This window comes from Limulus polyphemus, unplaced genomic scaffold (assembly GCF_000517525.1).
Source record: "Limulus polyphemus unplaced genomic scaffold, Limulus_polyphemus-2.1.2 Scaffold3797, whole genome shotgun sequence".
Taxonomy (NCBI): domain Eukaryota; kingdom Metazoa; phylum Arthropoda; class Merostomata; order Xiphosura; family Limulidae; genus Limulus; species Limulus polyphemus.
The window spans coordinates 22,432-37,126 of NW_013669407.1; the positions used below are offsets into that span (position 1 = coordinate 22,432).

The following is a 14,695-nucleotide window of genomic DNA, read 5'->3' on the forward strand; positions in this document are numbered from 1 at the left end:
TTGCAATCAAGTTAGTATCTTTATTGCAACAGTATTTCTACAAGAATTCTAATCGCAGACACCGAAATCTGCAAGTCCACTTGTCTTAGGCCTAACATTAGTTAAGCCTTTATTAAATACTGTCTATATTCGGTAAAAGAGATAAATTAACACTGTAACTTAGTACAGTTTTTACTTTAGTTTAGTTAGGGCTAGATGTTATCGTACTTTATACCATCAATAAATAAACTTATAATGTTATTATACGACATAACGTTACACCTTTTTAAAAACTTTTAAGCTTTTAACATGTTGCTGTACAAAATGTCCAGTGAACTATATTTACATCCGCCTTTTGGTTACATCTAATGAAGTGCGCGCACATGCGTCTTTAGATTGTAAAGTTCGCGCGCTTTTTTCCGGACAGACAAAAACTGAGTATTGTTATAATAGATTCTGAACTGCTTTCACTGATAGGTTCTTAAAAATAAATATCACCATATATTTGTAGCTATAAACTAAGCCCCATTCGATCTACCAAAAAAATTGAAAGAACCATGTCACTATGTATGTGAGAATCTATGTATGTAATAGTACTGTCTGTTGTATGTCCATGTAACTACTTCGCAGGGTGTAGATGGATCTTCACCATATTTGGTAAGGAGATTCATCAGTTCCATGCGGGGGTGCATAAAAATTTTTAGTTTTGCATTTTGCCGTTTTTATGAGCGTTTTTTACCACAATTCGCCCACTTTTGATGGATCTTCACCAAATTTGGGAAGAAGATTTGTTGGGTCTATGTGGAAATATATGCGAACTTGGGGTTTCACATTTTGCAGTTTTTGTTGGTGTTTTTGACAATTAATATAAGGGAAGCAACTTTTCTTGTCTTCAGATAACCTTTCATTAATCATGAATTTACATAACTTCCGTCCAGGGGACGGGTACTCCAGCTAGTTATTTATATAATTACAATGTTTCACCAGGTTAGCTAGGCCTCATTATGTACCTGGTGAAACGCTGTAGCCATACAAATAATACTGTGTTTATCCGATAATAAACAAGTTTTCAAACAATACAGATAAGTTGACAAGTATCAATTCTTTCTGTACAAGATCTTATCAGTTTTAACGTTAATTCGATTTTAAAGGCTTAATGTTACATTTATCATCAGTTTTTTATGAACGAGATTAAACAAGTGAATTGTAATTATTATCCACTTTATTTATGTATTTTGCGAATCAGAGAAACAAAATAAAATAAATAAAGATTGTTTATTTTACATTTGATATTTTATTCTTTAACTAAATTTACTATCATTCATATGAACTGACAAACCAGCAAGAGAGTGAGTATTCTTGTTCCCGGATTAAGTCACGTGACAACAAAGGAAAAAAAAAAACTAATATATGTTATAACATCTGAACAACAACACTACATCTGCCATATCCAGTGTTGACGAGGCCTTACACTATCTTTAATTTTCATCAAAACAAATTAAGAAAGAAGTCAATATGGCTTTAATGACAACACATGAAAAGAGTAGCAAACGATGTAATTTCAGTGCTAAACCCAGCTGCAAAATTAAACGATCTCAAACTTTGAAAGAGTATGTAGGTGTATTAAAAACATCTACACAGTCACAAATAATGCTAGGAAACCATGTAGATACCAAAAATTGACTTACTACAAAAGTAAAGTACCCTCGAACCTGAATGCTTTCGAAAGGTAAACCTTTCTTCATCAGGGTTGAACTGGGAATGACCAAGTGTTAAAGTTGAAGTGACACAATGGTAGACCATCATGATAACCAGGAAGTATTTTAAATAGCCTTCAATGTCACAGAAATATTGTACAAATTTTTTTTTTTATATATATCCCTTTGTGATTAGCCTATTGTTGAAAAGCCAATGATTGACAGTAAGCAGTTAAATTCAGTACTTAGTTGTTAGGAGATTTTGGGCTTAGACAGGAATTCCACATGGGCCCTTATATATGTAAGCACTATTTTACAACCCTTGATCTACAAGCACCGATTCTCGAATTTTGATAATGTTTGCAACAAGTGATGGTAGAAGTTATTATTACCTATGGGCCATGACCAACTGATGATTGGCTAGGATGAACCCCTAGGGGATTCTTGGTTGAGCTGGTTGGCCCTAGGTAACTCTAATTTGCATAAATCTTGAGCCACTATTGTTTTAGTTATTAAAAAACAAAAACATATCTCTTCATCTTAAAACAGCGTTATTCTAAATGTCCTAGAATAAGTTCCCGTGTTTATCCAGAAATCTAAAGGCTTAGAACTTTCCAGAAATCTAAAGGCTTAGAACATTCATTAAATAATTGTGGGATATGGAAGCCATATTTAATTTAACCAGTTCTATATTTAGGTCTGTAGTCATACTGATGGCTGACCTTTTTCAGTGACCACCCATAAAACCAATTATTCACCCACCCAGTTTCGTAGCACTTTCTTTTCTTCGTACCAGGCTGTAAATCTCTCGAATCTTTCTGTGTTATGGAAGAATTTTCTGTATCTTTTTCTTCATCTGAGCTTTTTCTAGAGAAAGAAAACACAAAAACAATATTTGAGAAAATAGATTAAAACTCTCAAACTCCTTCACTGAAAAGTTAGTCTAATGAAATAATAATAATAATAATTAAATAACATTGTTAATAATAAAAAGAACAAAAAACACGCATGTGTTTATCGACCAGTCATATTTTAAGTCACTAGTGGTATAAACCATCACACTTGTATAAATTCAGTAGCATTAGGCACATACATTTTAAGTGGTCATAAGATATTCAAAATTTATAAACTTGCGGTTGCTATTAATATGTGCAACATTCAGTACTGCAATTATATAGTACTAATTTATTTTTTGTGGTATTATAGCATTTTATAGATTTATCTATTTTTCCCCACCTGCTACTCTAATTATACATGTCTTAATCGAGTACAAAAACAGTTTCATACTGTAGAACTTAAACAATGATTTGCTTATGAATTTTGCACCTAGGTACGTGAGGGCTATCTTTGCTCGCCATCTCTAATTTAGCAGTGGTTTACTAGAAGAAAGGCTGCTAGTCAACACCACCCACTGCCAACTCTCGGGCTACTCTTTTGCCAATAACTAGTGGGATTGACTGTTACATTATAATGCCACTATGGCTGAAAGGACAAGCATGTATGGTGGGACAGGGAATCGAACCCACAACCCTCAGATTGCAAGTCAAGTGATCTTAACCACCAGTCCATGTGAGGTCTATAAACAATGAACTAAGTTCTGGGGAACCAAAATAACGAGGTGACGTGATAAAACATGTACTCACTGTGTATCTTTGGAGCTGTTTATGTTTTTCCCATGACCTGAAATGTCGGATGCCTTACGTTTCTGAGTTGTCTGAAGCAACTGTTCCTCTTTGCTGCTCTCAGATGCTGTCAATTCAGTTCTTGGTAAAAATTCTGGAGTCTTACAGAAATCAGAATCAGATACTTTGATGCTAACTGACATTGTTCCTTCATAATTGTCCTCGGAACAAGATTCGTGCAGTCGTTTTTCACTGACTGATACTAGTTCGGATAGAGAGCTACTGTTAATATCATCATTGTTCCTGTTGCAGTTTAAGTTAATACTAGTGTTACTTCTTTTAGAAGAAACCCTACTAGTACCTTTGGTTTCACAGTCTGTTTTGTGAGTCACGTTTTGTTGGCTTTCCTGACATTCACTGTCACAGTTTTCTTCAGCACCAGTTCTAGTCAAATCAGTTTCTACATTCTTTTGATCCCTCATCTCGGAGGGACTCGTTTTTATGCTGTTATTATGCTCTTCGCTGTGATCGGTGGTTATCTTTAAGTTTTCTTTATCATTATCTTCACACTGTTTCACACACATATCATCATAAGTAACACGGCCACTAAAAACTGAGGAGTCATCAATTGAAGATTTATTAATCTTATCAATTCTAGAAGACACTAGATTACCCCTGTCATCTTTTTCCAAGGTACATTCTTCAAGAAAAGGACATTTAGCTTTATCCTGACTATTGGATGAGCCAGTTATATTTCTGGTTTTCAATTTTTGACAGGTATCTCCTTTATCAGGAACACAAAGCTGGGACTGGTTTTCCCACTTACCAATGATGGAGTCGGTCAGGTAATCATTTCCGATTGGTCCGCACAGAGCCATATCTACAACATGGTTTATAATTTTTTGTTGACTTGTCTGAAATGTCTTCGGTTGTCTTTTGCACAGATTAAGAGGTTCATCAGCTAAAGCACTTGTACTGGAACAACTTGCTGATGGGGACTGGATCTGATGACACGATGAACTCAAATTCTGGGTTTTTGAAGGGGATTTCGATAATCTTTTCCTTGAAGCACTGAACGTCATTTGTGATGATTCCTTGTCACTAAATGCCTGATCAATAATACGACTGGCAATGTCCATTTCCATCATTGGCATAGAGATGTAGACTTGTCTGTTTTGAGGGACTTCGGGCCTATCAGTACCGTTTGATGGACCATAAGACTGGACAGATTCATTTCTACTAAACGTTTCTCTGTTATGGGGATCAGGTGATTTTGTTTGTATGCTGAGATGACCAGGTGAAGCAGATACATGTCCCTACACATAGATATTGATAAAACAGAAGAAATATTTACAGAGAAGAAATAAAAAAAAACAAGAAAATCCTTACAATATTAATGAGCGTTGCTACTAGCTCTGACACGATGGTTTCATTTAAATGGTAAATGGTTTATGTAAATACACACAGACTTGCACACAAAAAATCAATATGCATAATTAACAATGTATGATAATCCATTATCTTCTTCAAGGTTTTTTGTTGTTTTTTTTTACAACTGAAGTTGGATTTAATTATAAAAATTCCAAAGTGGAATAGCACTAGATATCAACAATATATTTATCTTTCATCAACATTTCATAAAATATATCTCAAGATTCCTTGAATGTTAAATGATAACTTACAATATTTAATAATTATTTTACACTACAATACTCCACATTTGATACACTTTCACATCTTATAAATCCTTCCAGGATGTACTAGTGTATGTTTGAAAGTGTAATCAGTTTGTTCTCTATTAAAGATGTTTCTACATATTATAGGAAATGATGATGTAAAAGCCATAAAGTTTGAAATAACGGAGATTTACCTCGGCTAATTCAAGTAATACAGAACAAGTACTTCCCGGGTTTGGTTCAACGGCAGGTTTGAAAGTTCCGTTTTGCACATACCGCTTCTTTGGAGGTTTAGACACAGTGATATGGCCATTGAGAGATGAGGGAGTTGGAATCTCGGGTGTTAATGGCGAGGATGATGTTCCTAAAGCTTCATCAGAAAAAAAAAAGTTATATTCATAACTTCAACTACTTAATTCAAAATATTTCACAGACCTGATACAGATGTACATATATATGGTAATTTAATGTCTTATGTCTTGGTTGTTAATCTGCAGCCACCTTCATTGCATTTTGTAGATGGAGTCTGTATGTGTGTGTGTGTGTGTGTGTGTGTGGTGGGTAGGGGGGAGGGGAGAGTAGGAGAACGAGGCTTGATCCTGGAACATCTCGTTAGAAAGGATTGACGTGCTATCCATATGAGTGGAATTTTCTTTTTAGGGTTTCAATAAACTTAACTATTTGAATGGTTTCAGGACGTATATCCAGGTTTTGTTTGCTGCTATACTGAGTTAACTTAATATATTATCAGTAATAGATGTACAAGGTTTATGGTTTCAGGACGTATGTCCGGGTTTTGTTTGCTGCTCTACTGAGTTAACTTAATGTATTATCAGTAATAGATGTGTAAGGTTTATGGTTTCAGGACGTATGTCCGGGTTTTGTTTGCTGCTCTACTGAGTTAACTTAATGTATTATCAGTAATAGATGTGTAAGGTTTATGGTTTCAGGACATATGTCCGGGTTTTGTTTACTACTATGCTGGATTTACTTAATATATTATCAGTAATAGATGTGTAAGGTTTATGGTTTCAGGACGTATGTCCGGGTTTTGTTTACTACTATGCTGGATTTACTTAATGTATTATCAGTAATAGATGTGTAAGGTTTATGGTTTCAGGACGTATATCCAGGTTTTGTTTACTACTATGGTGGATTTACTTAATGTATTATCAGTAATAGATGTACAACGTTTATGGTTTCAGGAGGTATATCCAGGTTTTGTTTGCTGCTATACTGAGTTAACTTAATGTATTATCAGTAGTAGATGTGTAAGGTTTATGGTTTCAGGACGTATATCCAGGTTTTGGATTTACTTAATGTATTATCATTAATAGTAATATTATCAGTATTATTAGTTAAGTGGATGCAGAAGGATTCTGTTATATTTCTTTTTCTTACATTTGATTAATGCTACATTGCTTTCATTTTATTCCACTTTCTTCTTGTAGCAATTTAAAGTTAAGAAGTAACAACTGCTCATTTTTAACCTAAAAAAATTGGATAGCAGCTTGTTTGTTCAGGAAGGTGAACACCAGTCTTTCTGAAAAAAAATGTAAGTTTCATTCCAAACATTCTAAAGCCTTCCACCTAGAGCTTGGCAAGGTACTCAAACTAGTCTAGTGAATACTACCACGTGGAAAAAGCACAAAACGTGTTTTGTTCCAAATATTTACGCAAAAGCCTACATAAGCTATGCCTGTTTGACCTGTCCCTAATTTTTGCCAGATAAACTAAAGTGAGAGCAGCTAATTAACAGCACCCACTATTAAATCTTGGGTCACTCTTATAGAATAGTGGGATTTGACCATTATTCGTATAGTCATAAAATGCAGAGCACAATTTTGCCACAAAAGGACTCGAATCATGGATCCAGACCCTCTGATTCCTGCAATGGTACTTTTAACCATTATGCCTACACAAAGAAGCGCCTATAGAATTATTCTTGTTTGAATAACCAGAAGTAAGCAAAAAGAATACAGATAATATGAAATCGGTAAACAACCTGTAAAATGTATTACTTATGAACTGGTTTGGTAGTAATGAAAATTTTTGTAGTGACGGTAATTACAAATAACGCAAGTTATAGATTTTAAAAGCTTTGTTTTTTGTTTTAATTTAAAAGTGAAATAAATCTTCTAAACTGCTTAGTTTTTAGAATTTCGTGAATTTGGGTGTTGTATAAATTTTCGTTGTCATAAATATTTCATAACTAACATTGGTGAGACTGGCTATTTCGGAGATTGAAGGTTGATTTACCATGTGCTAACACTAACAGAGCTTGTTATGATCTTGGTTTGCACTCGTAGACTGTGCTGCATAACTGTTCTATTAACATTTCTAATATCTCCCTGTAAAATTATTATGTGCAAAATATTAGAACATTTTAATTTAGCAAAAGATAGACAAACATATTTTGGAATATTACATTGTCTTAGTCTTACTACTCAGTGTTTCAACATTTTGCTCTCCATCAAAATTCGCTTACTTTTATGCTTTAAATAGTTGTAAAATTTCTCGATAGATGGCGAGACAGATCACTAATATTCTTCTTTAAAAAGACTTTTTTTTTTTTTATATTAGTTAGTTGACAAAGACTTTCAACAAAAAATCTGCCGGAGAAAAGGTAGTGGTACGATGTTTGATCCACTAAAGTGTATTTTAATCAGAATCTAAAGATTTAGAACAACGTCGTTTTGTTCCTATAACGTGCAGTTTACACAGGATCCCCCAAAAAAGGGGGGGACAACCTTTCGAAGTACTGCAGTAATTTCATTTTTATTCCCTTTGGGTCGGATTCGAACCCGAGATATTATTTAAGCACACCAAAATTATACAGTGAAGACATTTCATTAACTTGTACCTTGTTAATAATCATAAAACTAAAAAGGAACGACATTTCGAAGAAAATACACTTAGTGTATCTTTTCACCACCAGGCTATCTATTGAAAATCTTCGTTATATAAAGACTTCACTACCGGATATAAAAAAATCAAATTACCTGTATTATGGACATTCTGACATAATTCGAGTTTTAGCGTGCTTTTAGTTGAAGATTTGGAACTAGTGCTTTGAGCGACACCTGGCTGTTCACTCCTGAGCGTCTCTTCGTACTAGCATTAAAAAAAAAAAATCACCATCATCAGACTGACATTGGAATATACCTCAATAGGAGAAAGTATGAAGAAACACAGCGGAACTTTTTAAACGCATATTGGCAACGTAATGATTACTTACCCATAGGGTCCACGATTTCCCCCACCCCCCACATTTTTATTTTCAATAGTAGGTCTGTACGTTAGCGTTTAACAAAGTAACTCGGGTTTCTCTTTGATAGTTTTTTACCTGTTGAAAACAGACATAAATGGAGCAATTGAAAGGTAACACCGTTAAAAGGAAATGCCCAATATGCATTATTTAGGCCGAAAAAAGGGGGGGGGGTAATCGCCCACGAAGCTCATTTAGCCAAAAAGTTAGCTATTATTTTCGTCTTTGCGGATTTTTTGTTGTTGCTGGTCATCGATATGTTCTTTTCAAGATACCGAATACACTGTTTATTTTCATTATCCTTCCTCTCCAATTCAGTTCACTTTAAAGCTTTTATAGAGGTTTGTTTGATTGCGTGTGTTATTAAGAAGAAAAGTACAATGTGAAGTACCGAAAAAAAGAACCTCCTTGTATAGTTCAATTATAATTATTAAAGGCAATAAAAAAATAGCTACCTTTCATGTCTGGAATAAAGAATAATAATAATACTTGGCTTTTTGAACTCCATGACCCGAAGTATGTATCCGTCCCACAGTTAATCTCTCTCGATTATTACATCAGGATAATTTAAAACATACGTATATATATTTGGCTACATCCGACAGAGAATAAACCCTACTTTTTTTGGTTTGAAACAGTTATTATTATTTGGCTAGTACATATTGTGTGAAATTATTATGACCAAATATCGCAAAAGTTTATAATATCAAAATTCAGAATTATCACAATAAACGATGTACTTTTTGTTGTTTTTTTTTCATTTGTTAAGTACAAGTATCTTTTTCTCGAATATTTAGCGCCATAATTGTGCAAATCAGTTTATCTTTGTGTTCCCGTTTAAATATGTACTTTTTGCTATATGTTCAATCTGAACGACATTTTATGCGACATAAGGGCTAAACGCCTGGTCAGAGACTCCATAATTCGAGTAAGGCCTCCCCTAATTTAGAACAACTTACCAGAGACAGACCAATCAGACACCAGTATCGGCCGCCTACACGATTCTACATAACCGACTCGTGAGATCGGCTCTCATTATTATCACCCTTCCACAGTTGAAAATGTGAAGCGTGTTTTGTGGCTTTCTCGACTCAAACCTTGGACCTTCCGTTTTAAAGCGCAACACGCTAACCACTAAACCACGCCTGGCCCCGCGAGTTAAAACGACTCGTGTGTACACGTTTGTAAACAAAAATTTGTGCAAAGTTTGCATGCAGTTATTAATATTTTACTGAAATATTAAATTTTTCTTTAAAGTTGGAAAGTGTTTCACCCAGTTGTTCTGTTAAAAAATATTTTGATATTCAACAATGAGAAAAAAAAGAACTTTTACACTTACGAGTTTTGTGTCTGTGTTTTTCTAGTCCCTGCGTGGAATCATTACTTCTAACTTGATACTAACAACAACTGATAAAACCAAAAAATTACCATTTAGATTTTTTTGTGTTACAGTTAAACATAGATTACAAACTGGGTGTTTATACATACTTGTTTTGCCAATTCTGTGTAAGAGTCTCTTTCTCCTGGTTCCAGTTGTGTCCACCAGTCTTGTAGCACCATCGTTAAATTGCCGTTCTCTAGATGTGGAAACCGTTCTCGCACCATTTCAAAATTTCTGTGGCAGAAAATGACAAATCCATTAGTGGCCCAGTGTACTCCACGTTTCACACCTCCTTCTTCCTTCTCTGTTTGTTTGTGGCCTTCTGTGTCTTCTAGTTCCGTCTAGCGAAAAGAAAACTATTTAACAAAATATGGCAAACATTCACGTAACAAATGCCATTCAAAAAAATAGGGTTAACAAAACGTAGCAAACGTTTACATAACAGATGCCATCTAAAAAATAGGGTTATCAAAACGTAGTAAACGTTTACATAACAGATGCCACTAAAAAATAGGGTTAACAAAACGTAGCAAACGTTTACATAACAGATGCCATCTAAAAAATAGGGTTAACAAAACGTAGTAAACGTTTACGTAACAGATACCATTCAAAATTACAAAACAAATGCCATCCAAAAATAGAGCTACAATTTACGTTACAGCTAAATTAAGTTTTAAGTATGCGATAGCGGGTTTTTCTTTTATCAAATATTTCATAAACCATCAACAGTCTTTTAAAAGTCTCACTATTTGTTGTTTAACTAATTATCAGTTATTACAGTAATAACGGTAAGTGCATATTTTTTTAAAGGTAAAGTCTAGTAATATTTACGATCCCCTTAATAATTGTAAACTAGGGGATCTACATTTATCAGACGTTGTGGTTTGTTAATGACTGTTTATAGTTACACAGTGGGCTGTCTGCGCTCTGTCCACCGCGGGGAATCGAACTCCTGATTTTAGCTTTTTAAGTCCTTAAATTTTCGCTGACCTTCAAGAGACTTTGTCAAATGCAGAGTGCAGATAGTCCATTTTTTAGCTTTTTGCTTAATAAACAACCAAACGAAATTAAGCAATAGACTTATTGATATTGTCTCCCCACAGCCCCTCCCCCAATGGTATGTCTGCGAACTTATGCTGCTAGAAACCGGGTTTCGATACCCGTGGTGGGCAAGAGCACAGATAGCCCTATGTGTAGCTTTGTGCTTAATAACAAACGACAACGTTTCCCCACATTTATAGTGACGTTTCAAACACTAGCTAAGAATAACTACGAAAAAAAAAATACTGTTCTCCAATAGATCAATAAAACTGTCGTGGAAACATTTAAAGTGTTTTTAATATATAAATTGTAACCCTCTTACATCGTTGGAAGATCTAGTAAGTCACACGCTAGCGACATCTGTACTTTAACATAAAAACTATAGCCTATCATCTACAAATCTACCTACAAAACGGAACTTAAAGACAACGGTAAGGCCTCGTCAACGCTGGATATGGCAGATGTAGTGTAAGGCCTCGTCAACGCTGGATATGGCAGATGTAGTGTAAGGCCTCGTCAACACTGGATATGGCAGATGTAGTGTAAGGCCTCGTCAACACTGGATATGGCAGATGTAGTGTAAGGCCTCGTCAACGCTGGATATGGCAGATGTCATTAATGAAAGCCAAGGGTTTCTGATTGAAGCCCTAAACAGGACAGACATCTTAAAATCTTGGTTTATTATTATTTGCCACTCTTGGAGTTCTTCAAAGCTGAATAAATGGTAATTAAAACCTCATACGATTGGCTTGGTGTACCTTGTGTGTGTGTGTGTCTGTCTGTCTGTGGCTATGTTTCTGTTTAAATTAAGGCTGTTGTGTCTTGGTGAATTCAAAGATATGTGTACATGTGTTCAAGGTTTTAGAATGCTGGGTTGTTGTGTGTCATATTGTAGGATTGAGAACAAACTGTGCTTCAATGGGAGAATTGTCTATTGAGTGTTCAAGGTTTTAGAATGCTGGGTTGTTGTGTGTCATATTGTAGGATTGAGGACAAACTGTGCTTCAATGGGAGAATTGTCTATTGAGTGTTCAAGGTTTTAGAATGCTGGGTTGTTGTGTGTCATATTGTAGGATTGAGAACAAACTGTGCTTCAATGGGAGAATTGTCTATTTCTATTGAAGCCTTAATAATCTGGGTAAAAGAGAATCAGTGTCAGGGCAAAAGTTTGAGCAAGGGTCGTAGTTCCAGCCCTCAGCCTGGGCTGATTTCTTAACATCTTGATTAATTATAATTTAAAAAAAAAGTGTGAATAAATCGAGGCACAGTATTAACAGAGCATAAAGATTTCATACCTCAATATAAACAATATTTCAGCACTTACCACTTTGATTCACCGGGGTTGTGTTTTTCGTTAAGTCCTGCTTTACCAGTCCATGTGTTATATCGGAGACAGGTTGTGAAAGGTTTGGTATACTTTCAATCCCTTCTGCTTGACTAAAAAAGGAGTAAATCATGCTTTAACATATAATTTTCTATTTATAATTATGCATGCAATGTGTGCAACGATATCTGTAGACGAGACAAACAGCAACAAACCTTGAATCCTATTGTTCTCATTTCCTGTATCATTTTCATTCTGTGCTGTATTTTTTTCTGTAGACTTTGCCTGTCCAGTTGTTGTCCTGACTTGCTGTCCAGACTGGTTATGTTGGACTTTGTAAAGGTTCTGTAAGTCTTGGCTAGTGTTTGTTGAGGTGGGAGACTGATTCTGTTCTTTGATAGGCTCTAAAAAAATTAATTAAATACTAAAACAAAACTCCTTAATTTCTGTGTTGTACACTGTACAGAAGTCTTGTAATTATTTATAAAAACATCTTAAGAAATGAAACTTTGATTTATTACCTGTTATCGTGTTTTCATATTTCCTCAGATGAGAAATATTGAGTGACACTTTCACAATATGTGAAACATTATTTTTTTATAAAGGTTAATATTCATTGGATCTGTAGCAAAATAACCAAAACATTAATAACATTTTATCACAAAGAAAATCTGTGTCTTTAAATTGTGAGAAAGAGTGAATAAACTATGAAACACGGTAAAATCCAGTAGTTTATAAAGCAGTTAATACGTTCTCTACTAAAATCTTTATTAAAACTACAACTTTTAAAACAAAATTTTGAAGAGGTTTCTTGCATGTTTATGATAAGTTCCATAAATGTATTGTATTACAATATTTCATTGATTTAAAAAAGAAAAGACCAACAGATGTGTTATAATTTCTGATGCAATAATTGCCTGTTTTAAGTCTTCAATCTTTTATTCACAAAACTGGAATTATTAAAATGATGCTTCTGGTTCATATTTCTTGACTTAAAGTTTGTTTTTTAATCTCGAGTTGTTTAACTGGTTCGGTGGAAATAGCCTAATTCGCTCAAGGTGGTCAAAACTGAATGTGAGATAAGGTTGTGCTTACGGCCAGAAACTTCACTACTACAAGTTATTGTTTTATGACTTTACATATCTCTAGTAAAAACAATCTATTAAATTAGCTTTATTCATTACTGGTCCAAACTTTAGTTCTGATCTGTGTAGGTCCTTTCTCAACTTTCCACACACACAAAAAAGATTCACTGACTGCACTACTTAGGATTAACACAAACGTAACATCTACAGATTTTTAAATTGATCAAAGTAAACCAAAAAAATTTAACAAAGGCACTTATTTCATGCTAGTTCTCTGATTTTCAGTCCACAATTAGCTGCTCTACTTCCTATAATAAAACATCAAACCTTATTTTGCATATCCAGTACTTTTGGTTATGTCCCTCTGTGTTGTTAGTGGTAAATTTATGGACTTGCAAAGCTAAGATGTGGAGTTCGGTTCCACACAGTGGACAGAGCTATTCACTTAAGCAACAACAACAAGTTTTGGTTATAAGTGACATTTCGGCATTGCTTGTGAAGTTAGGCCTTTCGTTAGTTATATGAAACTTGTAATTAACGAAATAACTTAGTCGTTTTCATTAAGCAGACTAGACTTATTATTTTATTTAACAAAAGTATAAAGAACCAACTTAAAAAGAGACCGTTGCAACAATAAATACCTTTTTAGTTTTTCATTAGTGTAAGAACAAACAAAATCTGAAAATTATATCATTTGTGTTCAACTCCGTCTAGTACTAGTAGCAGTTACCAGAAGTACAGTTTCTGATTGTTGTCTTTAAAAGAGCTAATGCTTATTTGCAATAAATTCTAGAATATGGGTGAACTCTTTACAACATCAGACTACAGTTGAAATTTGGAATATCTAGGTGACGTGTTGTATTGGGCTACTTAGACATTTAAGTGACGTGTTTTATAGTTTCTAATTTCTCAACTTCACAAAAAAAAATGAAAATGGTTAAGATCCTGTTTCATTCCATTAACCTCTCTGACAGGGCAGATCGTAGACATTTGGTGGCCCCAGGCAAACTTATTTTTAGTGGCCATTTATAACAGTATTTAAGAACTTTATATTATGTGGAATAAGTAATAACTCATTGAAAATTGATATGCATAAAAAAAACAACATTTAATTGAATGAAAAGTTTTATTTTAACACAAAATCATTTAACTTTAATTTAATGCAAAAGCTGATTTGAGATTTGAAATTCAATTTATTCCTGTTAATTTTTAAATTTATATTAGAAATTTGGTGACCCCAAGCGGCTGGTCTGCTGTTCTGACTGGCTCTGCCTTTGTGATTGTTATAACTAAGAATGGGAGACATTAAACCATGATAAAGTGGACTGTTATAGAAATTTCAATTAGTTTAATTCATGTTTGAATGGTTAAGATATTGCTAACAAGTTGTGCCTGTTCTAATTATTGTTTGTTTGTGTAGTTGTCACACTCATAAGGAAATATTTTTATATGAATTAGACAAGTTGTGATTTATTTATCATGATCACGAGGAAATATTTTCTCAAATGGCATGGATTACCCAATAAAATAATAAGTCTAGTCTGCTTAATGAAAACGACTAAGTTATTTCGTTAATTACAAGTTTCATATAACTAACGAAAGGCCTAACTTCACAAGCAATG

The 14,695-nt window shown here is 34.2% G+C and overlaps 1 protein-coding gene across 1 annotated transcript in view; it reads right to left on the reverse strand.

The window, feature by feature from the left end:
- Positions 1-2,398: 2,398 nt before the first annotated feature.
- The window catches only part of LOC106470060 (cell wall protein IFF6-like), a gene marked incomplete at its 3' end in the record, with an annotated part of 57,774 nt that continues 45,477 nt past the window's right edge, over positions 2,399-14,695 (reverse strand). Inside the window, exons 3-7 of the mRNA XM_022398600.1 lie at positions 9,731-9,964; positions 7,977-8,088; positions 5,169-5,344; positions 3,320-4,614; positions 2,399-2,543 (exon numbers count right to left, since the gene is read on the reverse strand). Of these exons, the coding sequence (XP_022254308.1) occupies positions 2,399-2,543; positions 3,320-4,614; positions 5,169-5,344; positions 7,977-8,088; positions 9,731-9,964 (1,962 nt within the window). The remainder of the gene's footprint in view (positions 2,544-3,319; positions 4,615-5,168; positions 5,345-7,976; positions 8,089-9,730; positions 9,965-14,695) is intronic.